Below are 18,988 nucleotides of genomic sequence, written 5' to 3'. Positions count from 1 at the left end.
GAATGCTCAATGTTTTCGTATTATTTCACACATTTTCTGTAGCCATGGATAGTCTAAGGGTTATGTTTATTTCTTATATGCTGGTAGAAACTACAGAGATGAACAAGAGAAATATCCATTAAATGGGCTGTCTTGGCCAAAAATAGAAAACAGTAATAAGAAATGTGATAATCCTCAGTAATTTGGCTTCCAACACTCCCTACCTTAACACTACGGCTGTTGGACTTCTAAGATATACTGTCATTAACAAAATGCTTTATGGAAATGGAAAGCGAGGACAGCTTGCCTCCCCGGCTGAAGAGATTAACAGCATTCAAACCGGCCACCCAGAGGGTATAGAGGAGCAGTAGGGTTTGGTACAGAACAAAGCCCACAAAGAAAAGTCCAGAACGGTACAGAGCGACACAAATAAAGCACAGTTGTGACTTTCTACTTGCTGGCTCCACCATAATATTTAACATAGGATCAAACAAGTCTGCTTTAATGGGTACTTTTCTAATGGCTGTGTAAATACAATAGCCCTATCGTCAGGTCATGTTAAATATAGACTATAATTAACTGTTTGCCCTGGTTTAATCTAATCTAAATATTTGGAAGGGGGGTGTGGGAAATTATATTATACTAAATCCCACTCTTTAAAAAGAAATGGGATTGTGGCAGTTCGGGGTAGTTGCCCAAACAGATGTGAATGTAGACTTGCTTTGCTGCTGGCTGTAGTAAGACTACAGCCCTGGCTTAAATTTAAGCACCTGCTTAGCGCTCTGCTGCCTGGGCGCCTGGGTGCACAGAGCCTCGCAGGATCTGGCCTTCCAGAGCAAGGCACGAATGTCTATTAACAAGAACCCAAAGGCACCTTTCCCACCGGTGGCAGAAATGCAGTAATTTATTCCATAGTCATGATGTCCTTCTTTGAAAGTTCATGTACAAATATATGTACAAAAATGGAGTTTTATTTAGACAGAAAAGAAAAATCAAGTTCAGATAGAACGATTGCAGAGATGAGAACTTGTGCTAGGACAGTTATAAAAAAAAAAAAACTGTGAGCAAAATTTGGACAAATATGTTAGTGTAATCTCCGCACAGGCTCTCTTAGTGGGCGCACACGTACACACACACGGCTGCACGGGCACCTGTGAAACACATGGGGCAGCTTTCCCACTAACCTAGAGCTTTGCTGCTTATAATCAGCGGGGGTGAACTGGGAAGCGAACAGAACGGTGCCATTTCACACGCCCTGTGGAGCGGTGGAAATGTCTACACAAATTGGAGGCCAAAAAAGGATCAATATGTAATATTTATGCATATGTAATTATAGATTTGCTTTCAGATCTGCTAGGAGATTAGTTTATACCAATGAAATAAGTAGAGTTTAATTGCTTTCTTAGTTTAGAAATGTCCCTTTGTTTGAGTAAGGATTACGAGCAGGCAGAATTCCCCACCCCGTAGCTTTGCTTCCCTAGTTTTTCAATACTGGTGGTAACCTGAGTAATCATTTGAATTCCCCACATACTTTGCGTGTTACACAATTGCCTCATTTCTGGATGACTACAATTTATTTTCAATAATAATTGTACTTGACTCTTTCCAGGCACCTATTAGCTAGAGACTATACCGAAACAGTCTATTCTGATGACGGTCGACAAATAACAACAAGTCCTCAAATCAAGGTAATAAAAAAAAAGATTTCCTTATACTTGCAGTCTTGAAGAGGTCTGTAAGAGATTCATGGGTCCATGAGATAATAGCACATATGAGATAGAAAGAAAAGATTTTAAATCTGGGTTCTAAGCATCTAAGCCTCTGAAGGGATGGGGAAGATGCGACCTGTGACCTGGGCAGAGCTACACTGATTTACACCTGTTGAGAATCAGACAGTTTGCCCATTAAAAAACCAAGCGCTTTTCACGGACAAACACATTGTCTGAGCCGACTTTCTGTCTTTTGTCAGGAAAGGGAGTGGAGCCAAGGCCATTCCACTACTGTTACCTCCTGACTTTGCCCTCCCGACTTTGCTCATTCTGGGCAACTTGATGATTGGCTTTTACGCCCTAATCTCAGTGAGATCATAGATTCAGATAAAGACACATTTCCTCACTGGCTCACGTTACCACCCACGCTCACAGCAAATGCGCTGCAGGTTACCCCAGGTGGTTTCTCCGAGCCATGACAAATCAGTTATTCAGATCCAGACACAAAGGAAGTCACTAAATTTATTTTTTAATTAACTGTGCACTCATGGGTCTTATCTTCAACAAAGCTCTCACCTGAAGCTTTTTGTCCAATGTCATGCTATGTGTTTTAACACCTGTAATTTGGAATACAAAGCCTAATATTCTTTGCCATGGAGTGCTTAGCAGGAACAGGAGGATCTTGAGTGAAGTAGATGGGCATAAAGAATTCTTTTGGGTGGTTTTTTTTGGTGGAAAAAAGATGCTATTTCTGATTGCTCCAGTTACTTTCACTCCCTGGATGGATGCTGTGAAAAACAAATAGCACCTACGCCTGGGTAAAGACAATCTCACACGTCTACCTATGCGGCTTGCTGAATTAGAAATCCCTAACATTGTGGATACTTTATCACAATCTCAGGAGCTGTTTCTCTTGTATCCTCAAAAGACGCAAAATAATTCTCCACTTCTTTCTCTAGTAATTTTCACTTTCTTGATGTCTTTTTCACTGTAGAAAGTTGGCACCTTCTGATGGAAGGAAAACAAATACATGCTAAAGTGCAACAAACATCCCTGAGAAAACAAAAGGTTGATGCTGTTATAGGTCTCTCTTAAGACACCTATTAAGGAAAATGCTATAGCTAACATTTTCCACAATAACTCAAGTGACTTTGAAGTCTCTTTGAACACAAAAGCGTTCATTAGACCTTAGATCCTCAAGTCGATTAAGTCATTAAAATTTGTCCTCTAATCATATGTCTTAACATAATACATGCATTTTAATCTAATTGAAGTTAATGCATTTAATTGTTGGGTTAATATTAAAGGGTGTTTCCTTGAAATTTGGCCACAATAAAATCATTTGGTATGGACCTCAATTCAGCAGAGCACACCAGAATATGCTTAATTTTGCGCAGTGAGTATGCGTATTCTCATTTCCATGTACCGTTGTGTATTGACCAGAGCCCGCCATGGCCAGATTTGTCAAAATCTGGGTCACTCTGTGTAGAAGGGTACCAATAACGGTACCGTAGCAACCATGGAAACGGTCACCAGCTTTTTTCATTTTAAGAATCTCCTCTAACGGGAGATTTCCTCAGACAGTGTAGTTGTAGGTTGTAGCTAGTGTAGTTTGTCTTCTGAAATCACTCTATCTAAGCCAACTCATGGCAGTCAATGAGGCATGGCCCGATTTGACACTGTATTTTTTCTTTCTAACCAGGATCACTGTTATTATGAAGGTTACATTCAGAATGATGCTGGTTCCATAGCAAGCATCAGTGCGTGCAAAGGTCTGAGGTAAGATGGAAGTTTTCTTCCCAAAGGGTACCAATGGCAGAATACGCATGCTCTATAAATTTTCCAATATAAAAATAATCAGGATGTAAAGAATTGGCGTTATCTTTTATTCAGGCTTACAAGAAAACTAGTTTACCAAAAAAAAGGAAAAGAAGGGAGGAATAAAAAGCTACCTTTCTACTTCAGTTTCAGAGTTTATAAAGTGGAAGCTAAAGAAACATCTACATCAATAAATTTATATGACTAATTCCATATTAAATCCAGTCATAAATCATAGAATTTGGTGGTGCTTACAGTAAACCTTTAGGGCTGATGCTTCTCAGCTGTAGGAAGCTCCAGTGACGCTTAAGAGAAGGCTACGTTATTTTCAGCGCTACAGCAGCTACAGGGTCAGGAAGTTCAAGCTTTTGCATGAAAAGCTCAGTTAACAGAAGCTGTTCATTTCTAATCACCTAAGACACAGTGGTATACCATAAAAAGGGAAGAGGATAGCTGAGGAGTCTGAGAAGCCGCAAGATAACATTTTCCCAGTGTTTAGCAGGGTTTTGCAAAACCCAGACTTCCTTTGGGAACACTTCTTGCATACCTTGTTGAGTTTACACATTAACACAGAATGCTTATTTTGACATTTGCTGCTCAGAATTATTCAAAGCTCTTAATTCCTTTCGATATTTCAGCTTTTCTTCTCAATTAAAGATGAAAACATATCTTTGAATTCCCCACTGAACTGAAATTCACTTTTCAATCACCTCTATTAGCACAAAACCCTAAAGTTTAATTCATTCCTTAACCAGTTTCTTTTTGACTGACAGTCTCCTACTCATAGACTTCACTGACCAGCCAAATCTTCTAAATGATTTCTACTTTTAAATTATTGTACACTCTGCCTGCATGCTGCCAAACTCTTCCATTGCGTCAGTGCATGCGATGGTCCGTACGCTCAGGCTAAACGCTCTTAGGGATAACGTTGCTATCTTGACTCAGTCCTGCAGATTCAAAAGATCACAGTCTAACTCATTTTCTTAGTGGCTATTTTGAGACCCGTGGCCAGAAGTACCTTATTGAGCCCTTGGGAACTTCAGACAGAGAGGAACATGCAGTCTATAAGTATGAGGACCTCGAACAAGAGTCCATAAAAACCTGTGGGCTAATCAATAATACCTGGGAAGCAGATTCAAATGACCCCATCAGTGACTACTTCAAATCCAGCAACAATCCAGAAGTAAGTACCTACTTAAGCAACAGTCCAGTGAGTAAATGTCAGAAAAGAAATCGCGGCTGTAGGAGAGCTCTGCGAGTAGCACAAGTCCCGCTTTGTCTGGTGGCACCTCCACCCGCTTTGTCTGGTGGCACCTCCAGAAAAGAAGCGATCGCAAACAGTAAAGCATAGTCAGATCTTAAAAACCAGCGCAAAATCTCACAGATCTGAGATTTCAGAGTCATCACCTGAGTTAAGCCCTCCTGCATGTACTAATAGGTGCCCATGGGCATCTTTAAACATCTAAATACTTCTTAATATTGAGTCTACCTTTCATCATTCTAATAATCATTTTAATACCTAGCCTATCTTTCATCATTTAAACCAGGCAGTCCCATTCTAAAAGACTTGGCTAAAGAAATACCCTCATAACTAATACAAGGGTTTGAAATTGCAAAGGTTGGGACGGACGCAGGCTTTAAAAGTCATTTAAATGTATTTTTTCTTTAGATGAAAGCATACCTGAAAGCAAAAAAGTATCTGGAAGTTTACATAGTTGCAGACAATACTTTGGTGAGTACTGAAATGATTTTTTTTTTTTCATTTGACCAGCTTGAGGTGAGCTTTCCAAAGTAGGTACTACTCGTACCCCTGGGCTCCTACCAAAATTACAGTGCTGCACTGTGTTTTACCAGACTTTGGCTAGGAATAGGATTTCCTAATGGCCATTGATTTTGAAAATCCCACCTGGAGAGAATGAAAATGCAGAAAACGCCCTGCAGTGCCTGTTCTCTTCTGCACCCTACACATAGATACACGTTTTAAAAGGGCCTGATCTTGAAATACGTTGTCCGATAAAATAGTACATTGAAAAGATAGTATGCAGACCAGGCGTGGTGTGGTTTGCGATGCAATATTCTGAGGGACGTTTCTTAACTGATAAATCACTTTTTTCCTCTCCTTTTCCTAACATACTGTATTTACTTTTTTAGTATAAGAAGTATGAGGAAGATGTTAAAACTGTAAGAGAAAGGATATTTGGAATAGTCAATTACATCAACACGGTAAGAGGAAATACAGCAAAGTGAAACTGAATTAGAATTCTATTAGAATTTAATTAGAAAGTGAATTATTTATCATTTTTATAATGAATTTTCATTATTGCATGTAGGAAAGAATGAAAACTGAACCTCATTGTAATTTATGATACAAACTTAACACATCTTTCTATATTATCTTGTTCTTTGTCCTCAGGTATGAGATTTCTATAAAGGAATTATTGTTAAAGAAAGCGTTATACCATATTTTCTTAACAGCTTTTAGTGAATGATTGAAATCCTTCAAAAAGAATGAACTCATTTTTGATTCTTGTTTTCTTCTGCAAGTCAAATTTCTTCCAAAATATTCCTTGAATTTTCAAGTATTTTAAAGAATTTTAAGAATTTTCAAGTATTCAGAAAACATTTTTATAGTTGGTGGGGAAAAATAAGATTTCACGTTTTGTTTTTCTTTGTAATTTCTTGTTGCAACTTCAAAGTCCTGAAAAGCTTAAATCAGGTCTGGAGTGAAAGATATATTGCAAGCGACGAAAGTGAACCAACTACCAGGATAAGCGTTTGTTTCGGAAGTCTTCATAACCTACTTCATTTTTACAGCACCACTGTTTTTCTGCTGCAGGTTTATAAGGCCATAAATATCTACGTGGCTTTAATTGGCCTCGAAATTTGGACAGATGGCGACAAATGCCTCCTGAGTCGTGCTGCAGGATTCACCCTGGACAGTTTCTCAAAGTGGCGCCGATCAGATTTATTAACGAGGAAAAAAAATGACAATGCTCAGCTACTCACGTGTGTATCGCTCTGCTTCCTATTTGCACTCCCAAGTATGCTAAAGGAATTTGCTCTTTAAAAATTGGTGACCAAGCCATCAGAAACATCTATATCGAGCAGGATTTCATGCTTTCCAATACAAGATTGTACTAATTCTAGGACAAACAGACAAATGTAGGCTCCCTTTCCTTGCTAGTATCTAATCTTTCTATCTGAATCCCTGCAGAAAAAGGCAATGTAAAGTTTTGTTACATCTCAGTCTCTCCTTTTCTTTTTCCTCTCTCCTTTTCCTTCTCTTCAACTGTCACAGAACAGTGGAGTGTCCCGAAGACGGCCGTGCAGTCTAACAGCCTAAGGAGCCATGACATGAAGTTTAACGGCTGGGAAATGCACGTTGCCAAACTAAACCAGCGCTCCCTTCGCTCTTCTGGCTCCCGTTCAATGGCCCTGATTCATCCAAGCACTTTGCTACATTTAGAGCACTTCATCAAGCTCTTTACACTCAGAGAGATGCTTTGAGCCTGATGAACCGCAACGTAATTTAAGTAAAAGTTTAAAATGAAAAGTGTATTCAATTGTTTTCTGATTTGCAGTGGTCTTAAGTACATCCTCAAATACTGTATTAAATCAGGGAGCTGGAAACGAGCATATGCTTAAAGCCTGGTTAATAAGGTAGACTTGATTTCAGATTTGGTTCCTGGTCACTTCATCGCATTTCACTCTGCCTTTCTTCTTCCCCACAGAGGCTATGACTTTGAGGGGACAACAGTCGGATTAGCCTTTCTAAAATCCATATGCAGTGATATATATTCTGCAGGTATTATTCAGGTCTGATTTATTTTTGTTTATTTTATGTCTCAAAGCCTTTTCTATGTTTTTTACTCAACCAGCAAAGAACTTCTGTGAAAACTATTCGGTGTACGACGCTTTCAGTTCTGTCTGGTTCATATCATTATTTTATTAGACTGTAGAAATTGACAGTCAGAGATTTTATTTTAAATGAAGTGCAGAGAGTAAAGAAAGCACACACAAAGCATGGTATATGTGTTATCTAAATGCCAACATCAAACCGACACCTGTTTTTGGAGTACTAGGCTCCAACAGAGTCAAAGGAGGGAAATAAGTAATTTTGTGCCTCTACCTTAAGGTTCCCTGTTTTGAACGGGGAATTGGTTCTGACTGTCACAATGCAAATCATCAGTTTGGCCACTTAATTACAGCTGCCTAAACTACTGTACTTAAACTTCAGCCTAAAGAGGAAGACAGATCCTAAACTTTACCAACAACACCTGGAACTCAACTGTTGCACCCAGCTTCAGAGGCCAGGTTGGTAAGAGGAACAACCCACACAAAAATCTGGCTTTCCCACACCATAAGGAAATCCGAGCATGACTGGAAACCCAGAATACTTTTTAGGGCAGGGGGATGCATTCTGTAGCAGCATGATTTGCGATGCCATGCTGGAAGAGTACGACCAGTATGCTGTGTCTCGTGCTCTCTGTGTTTCTACTACCACCAGCTGTTTATACATCTGGATTTCACCCAAAAGAGCAGGACTTTTCCTTTCCTCCCTCCCACCAACAGCACAAAACACTGAGCTAAGAGCCAAGATGGAGCGCAGCAACCGTCTTTCTGTGCACACACAACGCCGTACACAACAGCTACCTTGATGTAATGAGTAATAATTATATCACACCCGCCTAATTACCCTAAGCACAGAGACAGCTACCCAGAGAGAGCATTGAGAGTCTCAGATGTTCAGTTCCCCTTAACACTCCGTTGTTATTTGGCAGCCTAACTTCCTCATGTTTATTTAAAAACCTATTTATTCATGTTCCTTAATGGGATCATCTCATTGCTATTGCAATATAATCCAGCATAAACTGTAGAATAGATGCATATACGGATTGAACAATATATCAATATAGCACTGAAGATAATTCCACTTCAAGAAAAATTGTCCTATTTCTTAGCCGCTTGGCTTCTCTGGTGTTCCTGCTTGTTCCTAAAATACTCATAGAAATAATAGCTTGCTCTTATCTCTACAGGATCATAACAGAAATGAAATTGCAGTTGGAGCTACCATGGCACATGAGATGGGACACAACCTTGGCATGAGTCACGACACCAGAGCCTGCACGTGTCACGATAAAGTTTGTATCATGACAGATACTGTCAGGTAGGAGTTTGGACAAAAAGGCAAAGGCATTAATGTACGGGGTGGTTCAAGATGGGCTTTGGATAAGCTGCCAGTTCCCAAAATGGAGTAGCAATTATTTTTGCCCCCTGGGATTATTCCATTCAAATTATACAAGAAGAGTAAAATTAGGAAATTCCATGTCCTTCTAATGTATGCTGAGATGGATACACCACCGCAAAAAAACCCAAACCAAACCAGACTCTAGTCCCTTTTGGACAGCATTGGCTTTGCGTGGGGTGGGGGCCTTCTCATTAAACCACCAGTCATTTCTTCCTTACAATGACAACATATGTATATGGAAAAATGGTTGCACCCAATAGTTTAGGGGCACGGTCACTTGTTTCATTTCTTTTGTAAAGGGTATTACTTTTCCCTACCTATGCCAATCCTAATGTAAATTCTCCTGCTTTCTCAATATAGTTCTATCATCCCCAAGAAATTCAGCTCTTGCAGCCTCCAAAGTTTTGAGAAATACATGCTGAGTGACATGCCAAAATGCCTAACGAACATCCCAGATAAAAGCAGCATCATAGCACCTCCGTCCTGCGGAAATGGCTTTGTGGAAAAAGGAGAGGAATGCGACTGTGGTACTCCTGAGGTATCTGCATAACCGGGAATAAAATAATACTTGGAAGAGGCAAAGAGGTTTCTGTTAGTTCCTGAGGTAGCCCGTTCAAAGCTGGCTGAAATATTTCTGTAGAAACTGCGGTCATCAAATTGCCGATCTGCAATGTAGCCCCCCCTATAAAGTGCACGCCAAATGGTGAGAAAGATGCCTACATGGTTTGTCCTGCTGTGTTCAGAGAGGAACTGAGAATGGGGAAAACCACACATACGAAACCATCTCATCAGAAGTAAGCAAGTTCCCTGCTCGACTTCCATCAGCACTTTCATAATCAAACACACTTTGTATTCTTTATCTGCTCACTCCCAATGGCTGGCGTAGCTTCTAGTGAAAATGCTGTTCAGAAAAGCAAAGCGCAGGTCCAGGGTTCACATCCCTCCCTCCCTCCCTCAATAACCAAGTACAGGGTGGCTCGTTGAGAACCCAGAACAGAGGGAGCGAGCCCTGAAGCAGGGGACCAGAGCTCTGACTGCCGATTCTCTCACAGGAGTGCACAAATGAGTGCTGCGACCCCGAGACGTGCAAACTGACAGCAGGTTCCATATGTGCACAAGGAGAGTGCTGTGAAAACTGCCAAGTAAGACACCTTTTAATCTCTATATTTTCTAGGGTTTGGGTTTTTTTCCCCCCCGTGATAAAGCAGAAATACACCTTTCAAAAGAACCGACCCTCTTTGTAATTCCTGACATAGCACTGTAATGACAAGCGCACTTTGTCCATCCCATACTACACCAAAACTATCAATTGACTTAAATCTTTCAACATCCTGGAGAAATGAGCATTTTGATTACCCACTTTCTCCTGGAAAGAAAAGCTGAGGACAACCAGGCAAAAATCTTGTCAATTGACAAAACCAACTTTAAATTAGATACGGATCTGGCCCCTCATGCAACTTGTACAGTGAGGATGGGATTTGTCTCCCCTAATTTTATCCCTCTAGTTCGCTGTGATTTTTAAATGGCAAGGAAGAGCACCGTGTTACGCATGGTACTGCTTTCTCTTCCTTCAGTATAAAAAGCCAGGAGCTGTGTGCCGAGCAGTCAGGCATGACTGTGACCTGGCCGAGATGTGCACCGGCTTTTCTGCAAATTGCCCAGAGGACCGATTCCGTGTGAACGGACATTCCTGCAACTACGGCAAAGGCTATTGCTACATGGGAGACTGTCCCACTCGAGAAGACCAGTGCAAAGCTGCTTTCGGACCACGTGAGTACCAGCTGGCATTGAAAAATAAGGTTGCCTAGGTCTAAGGAGAGAGACAGTGGTAGGCTTTGTCTACTAGCACATCATCAAGTCATCCTTTTGTAAATCAGGAACAGTACATCTATATAAATGAGTTCTAGTTTGTAGTATACACTATATTATTATTATTTTTATATTTACACTGTAAGAGATTATCATCACACGAGCTGAAGCCCAGACCATACAATGCAATGTATTTCTAGAGAAATGGGAAGTGGTCCGCGTATTCCTCTTTTGCACAATGCTTTTAAGATAACTTTGGAATGGAGCTGAGCGAGTATTCTTTGCTTGATAGGAAGAGGAAACGTCTGTATTTAGATGTCCAAATTTAGCATGCCTTTATGTTTCTGAAGATGGCTTACACTCTCCCCAGTCCTAAACCATCTCCAGTTCTGACTGTGTCCCCTCTCCTACACCAGGGCTGTAGGTTTGTACTGGACAGAGAGAGAACGCACAGGATGGGTCCTGCTGTGTGTACACAATAACAAATGACATTACAGAATTAATGCATGAAGTACCAGAGTCATTTAGGCCCATGGGCAACTTCACTGGGAAAGGCCATTTCTTAAACAGGGAAAAGAAATTGAATATTATTATTTTTCATGCGCAGAGAATTTAAAGTAATGCCATTGCATTCTCCTCTTTCACAGAGGCTACTGAAGCTGCAGCTTCCTGTTACCAGATGAACACGAAAGGGTTATATTATGCATACTGCCGAAAAGAAAAAGGTAGTCACGTCCCGTGTAAAAAAAAGTAAGCACTGTATTACAGAATTTGCTGGGATTTGGGAAGAGAGACCACTCCTATTCGAATTAAGAGACAGAAGCAACGAGTGTGCTATTTTAGATGGCATATATGTCCATGTGTCTCTTGTTCAGTTTCAATACTGTGGTAAAGACAACGCTAAGAAAACTGGTTTCAAATCTTGGGATCAGTCTGAGAAAGAGCAAGTGTGTACATAGAGAGGTGTGAGCCTCCTTGCGAGGGTGACTGCCTGCGTGTGCATGTGGGCGCAGGTAAGCACGGGGAGAGGATTTTTGGATAGGGAAGATGGACCTCAGGTGAACCTCAGAAGTTGAGGACAGGTCAGTTAAACACTCATTTCTGCAAATAAGCCCACGAGGAATTAAGAAGTCACCACCTTCTAGTCACAAACAGACCTGAAAACACCACAAAACTGAAGTCCTTTCTGCAACTATTTTTACTTTTTTTTTTTTTTCGGTTCCTGCAGGGACACAACAAATTCAGGCTGGAGGAGAGACCAGCTCAGATAGTTCTGTTGTGCCATGTCCTTGTTCTAGCAGCTCTTGTTCTCTTTCCAGAGATGTAATGTGCGGAAAGTTGTTCTGTACTGGGGGGAATGAGATGCCTCGGGACGGGAACCTGGTGACTTTCGAGTCCTGCAAAGCAAGTTTTCCTGGAAATGGAGGAGAAGACACAGGGATGATTCGCGATGGAACGAAGTGTGGGAATGGAATGGTTAGTAGAAAATGGCTTTTCTCCTTATTTTTCCCCCTCTTTCAGTCTTGCTTATATCGTTAGGTCTTTTATCAGAGAAGAAAGATTTTAAAAAGGGAAGACTGAAGTGGACACTAAACTTCTGCTGGTCTGATTTGCCATACTTTCTGCCTTACATCTGTCACAAATCAGTCGCAAAGCAAAGAGGAACTGCTGCCATTCCGACGCCTTACGCTTGACTGCTGCCTTGGTATTTTTTACCAACCCAAATACAAGTAGAAACAGACCTTTGTATGAAGGTTTAAAAGATCATACATATATTACTATTTTTAATTATTTACATAACAGATGTGCTAGGCATCACTGAGTGCTATTTCCAGTTTCTTTGCGATATATTTCTACTTGGGGGACTGGGGGGGGAGGATGAAGGATGGAAGAGGGTTGGAAACAGTGATGTCTGTACATCTTTGTCACCCCCCTTTGCTATAAAATACCCAAAGGTCAAATGGAAAATTATATCCACATATCAAGCTCCTAATGTAGGTTCAAGTGATCTGCAGACCTGTTTCTATGCCTCCTCTTGCTCTTCACCACTCTACACAATAATGTGCAAGCTTTGCATGTTCTGAAAGCTATAAATCACTTCGTTAACATTTGCCCTGTACATTTCAGGTGTGCAGCAAAGGAGAATGTGTCTATGCCGAAGATGTCTTTAGATCAACCAACTGTTCTGCCAAGTGTACTGGACATGCTGTAAGATATGAGCATTTGATGCTATTAACTTTAAAAAAATTTAAAAGCCAAGAAAATTTTGCACATCAGCTACAGTCCTTATTGATGACAGTATTTAAGTCACTTGGACTTAAGTTGTGGAGTCAGAAGCTTCCTATATTTTTATGAACGCAAATCTAACCTGATCAGTATCGGTATTTTTGCCACGATCATAAGACAGATTCTGTGTCTGGCCCTGCCTCTGAGCCATGGTATCATAGCTGTTCTCTTTCAGGCAATCTTCTGTTTGGGGATGCTCTTATTTGAGCACTCAGAGACGTACAGATGTAAAGATGAACTCTGCTGCTTTGTGCCTTCTACTGGAGCTTTTGCTGCAGAAACACCTGCCAAAGGCACATGATAGCAGACAGTCAGGCCTGTCCTCTCCTGTGCAAAACTGCTACTCTCTGTGCTAAATTTTAGTCCAAGTAAAACGAGAGGAGATTTCCAGACCCAGCTGCAATAAGCTTAGCAGGACCCTGATCCAGAGCCACTGACACTTTATGAGACCACAGCTTCACTCGTACTTCCAACCTGAAGATATTCCTGGCTTTGTGCTTCCCTAGGTGTGCGACCACGAGTTGCAATGCCAGTGTGAAGAAGGATGGGCACCACCAACCTGCGACAGCTCCTCGGCAGTGACCAGTAAGTGCTGCATGGCCACACACTGGGTACTGTCATCTGCTGGCTGAAACGAGCTACTTTAACTCCAGTGGAACAGCCCTAGCTTGCACTGGGTGCCACGCTGTTTCTTTGCAAATATTGCATATCCAGGTCTCTGATTTCTGCTCATCTGCAGCTCATATGAGTGACTGGAGCAAGTCATTTTTCTTTCTAACCTGACAGAAGTGTTACACCCAGGAGATTATTTAGAGTAGCAGGCTTTTCCTTTCTCCACCCTGAGATAACAGGCACACCATAACAGCTCGCTTAAATTTGAGTGGAGGCAAGCTCCCAGAGGTTTTGCTGCGAGGGAGGCGGGCAAGTTCATTTCTTTATCATCTGCATGGAGCTGGCCTTTAACTGATCTGCCTCTGAGGGAAAATACTTTGCATAAACATTTCCATGTGTCTGGGGGAAAAAAGTAATTAAGTTTTTCTTATGAAAATATTTTTGTCCTCTCTCGACACTCACTAGAGCACCATCAGCTCTCAACATCATGGCTTGGTTGAGGCTTTAGAATAGCTTTGTTGAAGGAAAATCGTGAAGCCTTATTTGTATACAACGCCAAAGGCCTGCACCCAGGTTTGGGTAACACCCTTTGAGAAAGAGGAGAGGAATGACAATGAAGCAATCTTTGAGGACGGACAGAAAGGGCTAGGTTTGTTTAACCCAAGGCCGGCTCAGGCAATAACCACCATTTTCAAATATGGCAAAAATGGCAGGAATACATTCCTTTCCATCGTCACGTGTGGGAGGAGAAGCAGCCATAAGCTCGAGCAATAGTGGGTCTAGACCTTGTAAAAAGAAAAATTACTTTGCCAATGGTCATGATGGGAAACTGCTTAGTAATAGTGGATCTTTTAGGAAATAGCAACTTGTGTTCTCTCTCCCTGACAGCCTTCGCTATTGTTGCTGGTGTGCTGATTGTCCTCGCTGTCACAGCAACTACAGCAGTGTTACTTATCCGCTTCCAAGTATTCAAGAAAAGGTAAAATGCTTACCCCCAATGAGGGAAAAAAAAAAAAAGACCCTAAAGCCATGCAATTTCCAGATAGGTTTTAAGCTGGGGTTTTCAATGGGGGTGGAGGGAATTAGACACTGGAAAGCCAAGGAAGTTGGTCCATGACCTTTGTTGAGCTGTTTCAGAAATCCCATAGTTGGGAGAGAACTGAAGACTTGAAACTGTCCCTCTCAAGATTAATCCTAAATAATTAAAATAAGAGGGAGAGACGAAGAAATAAAGAGAGGACTTGGCTGTATAACACACCAATAGGAGTACGGCAGGCATTCAAATTCAGCAGGTATTTTTACTTCAGTCAGGGTAAGATTTACAGTCATATGTAATATTTGCCTAGCTGCCAGACCAGAAGGGGACCTGGAGCCACAAACCAAGTCTTTGTGGATCAAGAACAAAGATGCAGAGAACACCCTGTCCTGGCTGTACCTGCCCAGAAGGTAAGAGCGGGGAGGTGCTGGGTCGGCTGTAGTCTCCCTGGGACCATAACCGAGGGGCTGAAACAGCAAAACTCATCAGCCAAAGTGTGCTGCACTTCCACAAGGGCTTCAAAACACTTGTCAGGCTGAGAGGACGGTGCTGTGAATCCCAGCATGGGGAGGGAGTGGGGAAAGCACATGGCACTAAGTCCCTGAGTAACGTCTGCAGTAAAGGCGCACCACGTAAGGGCTCCATCCAGTTTAACTGCTCCCTGTTTTCAGATGAACGATAAGAAACTTCTCCTTCCTGTACCTCCACCGCAGGAGAACAAACCACAGCGCCAAAGTGTAAGTATTTCTAGAGAATTCCTTTGCTTTGGGGAAGACAGCACAAACAGTTCACGCCATGGTGGAGACCTGCAATGACAATCTGATCCCAACGGCTGGGGAAATCACTGCATGTTCTCTCAGGGCCAGATAGCATAAAGCATCCCTACTTCTGAAAAGAATGCATCCTTTTACCCTTATTAAAGCACTTTTCACATAGAACACAAGCCTGCACATTCCCATGGGAAGATGTGGATGCACACATACGCAATCTGTATATAGAGTCAATATGGTTTATATTCTCTTCTTTTACAGCCTGCCATAAGGCCTAAAGGTCCCCCACCTCCTGTTCCTTCTACCAAACCAACATCTTCTCACACAGAAGCGATTTTTGTAAGTATAACCCTGCAACTTTTCACGTCTTTCATCTGCACTGCAAGTGACTATCAGAAAATATCTACCACCTCAGCACCTGAGCCCCCTGCCCACCTGATCCAAGGATGTAGAAACCATCTTCACACTAGCAACATAATTGCATGGTACTGCCTGCCTAAAGAATGATGGATAGGGATTAAATAAAAAAAAAAAAATTAAAAAACTCCACATAGCAGCTTAATAATAAAAACACAGTTAAATTCCACTGTCTTTAGAGATGCTTTCCTCACACGCGCCTTGAATACATGACCAGCTTTAGCTTCCTCAACAGTCTATTTGAGCATGGATACTCAATACAGATGAATTTAAACATTGAGAATAGCCCAGTGCTCTTCTGAAACAGGAGATCTATACCCCTTGTGGATGTGTATTATTATGCTGCCTTGTATGTGGACAGATTAATCTAATTCACCCCTAGCTTTTCCGCTAGGAAAACGCTGTAGTAAATACACGAGATAACAGCGGCAGCAGCTGAGGTCTGCAGAGGCTCTGCAGCTGCTCGGGCAGGAAAGCCTAATGACAGTTAAACTACATTTTTGTTACAGGCACCAGAGAGAAAACCTGCTCATCTCCCAGTTCCCAAAGGCAAACCTCCACCTCCACCAAAGGTAACCCAAGTTCAAATGTGAATAGCAATTCCTTCGGGATGCAATTCGTTGAAACTGCACCGGGCACACTGTGATTCGTTTAACTCTCTCTTTTTCATGTAGGCTTTAAAACCTCTGATTAATCCCAGAGTATGAAGCTTCTGCAGTAGGGCTGATCGAGATATCTGAAATTTTCAGGGACAATTTGTTTGCCCCTTGATTCCTCCATTTTTGGCGAAGGCAACCAAGATAGTCTTCCTGTTCTCTTTAATAAAAGAACAACCGACTGACAGCTGCTTTGAAAGAAAAAGTTCAGTTTTCAAACAGCGAAGAACTCTTTGGTGATGACATCAAGCTACTGCCCAAAAGGAAAAGAAGCAGAATCACTGCTTGCACAGAGGTGTAGACTGGGAGTGAGTTGTGGAAGCTGCTTAACACATCCTAACTCCTAGGCCACCACCGCAAGATGTGGCTGCACTGGGATGCCCTGCACCTACACCACTCTTCTGGGTACAGGCCCGAGCAGATCAGGGAAAGTATGGCTACTATACATTTGTAAATTGTAAACTTTTTGCTATGTTTCCGGATCTTTGCTAGACCTCTCTTCAGCAACAGACCAGACCTTCTCCTTCAGGAAAAAGGAAAATCCTTTCTGCCCTTTGGAGAAAAGTTTGCGTCCTCAAGGCCTGAACTAGCTTTGGAATAATAAGATTATACACTGGAAATGCATTGATTCTGGAAAGATCCTTCTGGATTCGGTTCTCTCATTAATCCTTAGATTACCTGTTAAACAAGATTCCTCTGTTGAGTCGGTAGAGCTGGAGATACGCTCAAAAGCAAAGCACGCAGGAGTCAAACCACTTGCTGCTTGCAAGTGCGCCCAAAGTTCAGGCTGTGCCAGCTTAAAAAGCGCTCCAGCTGCCACCACTGCACTTGGACAGACACATTTAGAAAAGCGCAGTCAACAAAATCCTTAATCATTTTATTTCATTTGCCCCTCAGCTCCAAAAATAGCTAAGCATTTCTCCCTTCCAGGATATACACACCTTGGTGTTTTCGTTTAATTGCTCTTGCACCGGGGTGTGTTATTGTAAAATTGCTAATGAGAACTAGGCTGGGCACAGGGGTTTGTTATTATGGGACAGCACCGCGGCGTGAGGCTTTGCACACCGGTTTATTACTGAGGGGTTCTTCATTCGTTCTGGCCTGTTGGCATCAGCACTGTTGACACTATGGGCCTGCTGGCATCTATCTGCATGGTACCGCTGGCATTGACGTTAATAATACAGTGAGGGTGCTGGCACTGATGCCATTGTTACCCTTGGCACTGATGCGATTCATGCGGTTGGCATCAGTATTTTTAACTTAAAGTGCACAGAAGTGTTTTTCAAGGAACCAAAATTTTACCAGGAAAAGAAAAAAAAAAAAAAAAAGAGAGAGAGAGAGAAACAAAATTGCCCTGGACCCAAAGTACTCAAGATTTTATAGAGGTTCCAGTTTAAACTGGATTGGGGTTTGGATCAAGATCAACATCAGAACACAGATCCGAAGCGATTGCACCATGGCTCAGGAAGGCAGTTTCCAGCCCTTGGGCATAGCGGCTTTGCTGGAGAAGACCACAGGGCTGCCAAATACCAGAACAAGATCTGAGGCCTCGGGCCAGCATTGTCCATACGAACCTTTACCTGTACTTGCTTCTGACCAGGGCCCATAAGGACTTTTAAAAAAGCCCAATCCTCAGAGGGCCCAAAACCTTCCACTCGAGCTCGCAAACCAGCTCACACCTGCTGAAATCCCGATCCGCGTAATCTTGTCCTGGCACTGAGCACATCACTGTACACTCACTTTTCAAATGCAGAGCCCTGGTGTTTACCGTGACTGTTACTGCAGCTGCACGCCGCAGATCCACCGTCTCTGATACAGAAATGCATCTAAGAAACCCAAATTTCTTCTTTTGGGCTAGGCTTGCTTTGAGGTTGCCAATCAAGTACTGTATGCTCTGCAAAACACAGATGTGATGAAATTACAGTCTTCAGTTTGATGAGTGAGGTGAGTTGTTTTTTATTTTAGGATAGATTTTTATTGGAAGATGATAGTTTTCTTGCACTTTGGATAATTGCTTCTTTATTTGAGTCAGAAATGAATTTTAATCTATCTGACTGTGGTGTAAAGATTCAGAACTTATTTTTTATGAACTGTAATTAATGTATTTAGAAAGATTTCTGTATTAAAAGTATTCTATCTAAACCGGGGGTAGTTGTTTTCTTTTTTAAAGATCAATGCTTGACAATAGTGTAAAGTGGGATCATTTGTAATATTGCCACATCCCTAAAATTCCCAATTTGGACCAAAAAGATCATTCACAGGTATTGCAAATCATGCCAAGTTAGCCAGCAAAGCTGAATTAAATTTATAATAAGGGTTGACAAGATACTACATCACAGTTTTTCTGCCACCTTAAAAGCTACTTCTTCATGGTTTCCAACCTTTTCCACTTTGTGAGCACTCAAGAATTTTCCAAGGATATAGGGATTTGAAGCAAGCTAAAGGCTGGAGACTTGCTTTTTCTTAATTACCTACGACTCAACTCCCAAACACGGAGCTTGCGCTTTCTTTCTCCTGCAGAATGCCAGAGCCCTGTCTGACCCGTACGGGCTCAAACCTCAACACCTGAACGCTTTCAGTAAGCCAAGTCTGTACCCTGAGCAGAGCGTAGTGAGACCAAGCACCCATCTTCAGCAGCAGGAAAATAT

General features: G+C 41.8%; 1 protein-coding gene across 1 annotated transcript; it reads left to right on the top strand.

Moving 5' to 3' along the window:
- The first annotated feature begins 251 nt into the window (after window positions 1–251).
- Window positions 252–18,444, top strand: ADAM28 (ADAM metallopeptidase domain 28). Its single transcript, XM_063358915.1, has 22 exons — window positions 252–346; window positions 1,589–1,667; window positions 3,391–3,467; window positions 4,494–4,689; window positions 5,176–5,238; window positions 5,658–5,729; window positions 6,343–6,512; window positions 7,238–7,322; window positions 8,543–8,673; window positions 9,115–9,292; window positions 9,807–9,896; window positions 10,329–10,524; window positions 11,211–11,313; window positions 11,883–12,039; window positions 12,691–12,771; window positions 13,356–13,434; window positions 14,350–14,440; window positions 14,808–14,907; window positions 15,169–15,234; window positions 15,529–15,606; window positions 16,194–16,256; window positions 16,359–18,444. Exons 1-22 carry the CDS (start codon window positions 252–254, stop codon window positions 16,389–16,391), a joined length of 2,283 nt encoding a protein of 760 aa, XP_063214985.1. The 3' UTR covers window positions 16,392–18,444.
- The last annotated feature ends 544 nt before the right edge of the window (window positions 18,445–18,988 follow it).

Source organism: Chroicocephalus ridibundus, chromosome 23 (genome assembly GCF_963924245.1).
Source record: "Chroicocephalus ridibundus chromosome 23, bChrRid1.1, whole genome shotgun sequence".
In the NCBI taxonomy this organism is placed as follows: Eukaryota; Metazoa; Chordata; class Aves; order Charadriiformes; family Laridae; genus Chroicocephalus; species Chroicocephalus ridibundus.
Note: the sequence above shows the minus strand (reverse complement) of the source record. Positions and strands in the feature narration are given on the sequence as shown.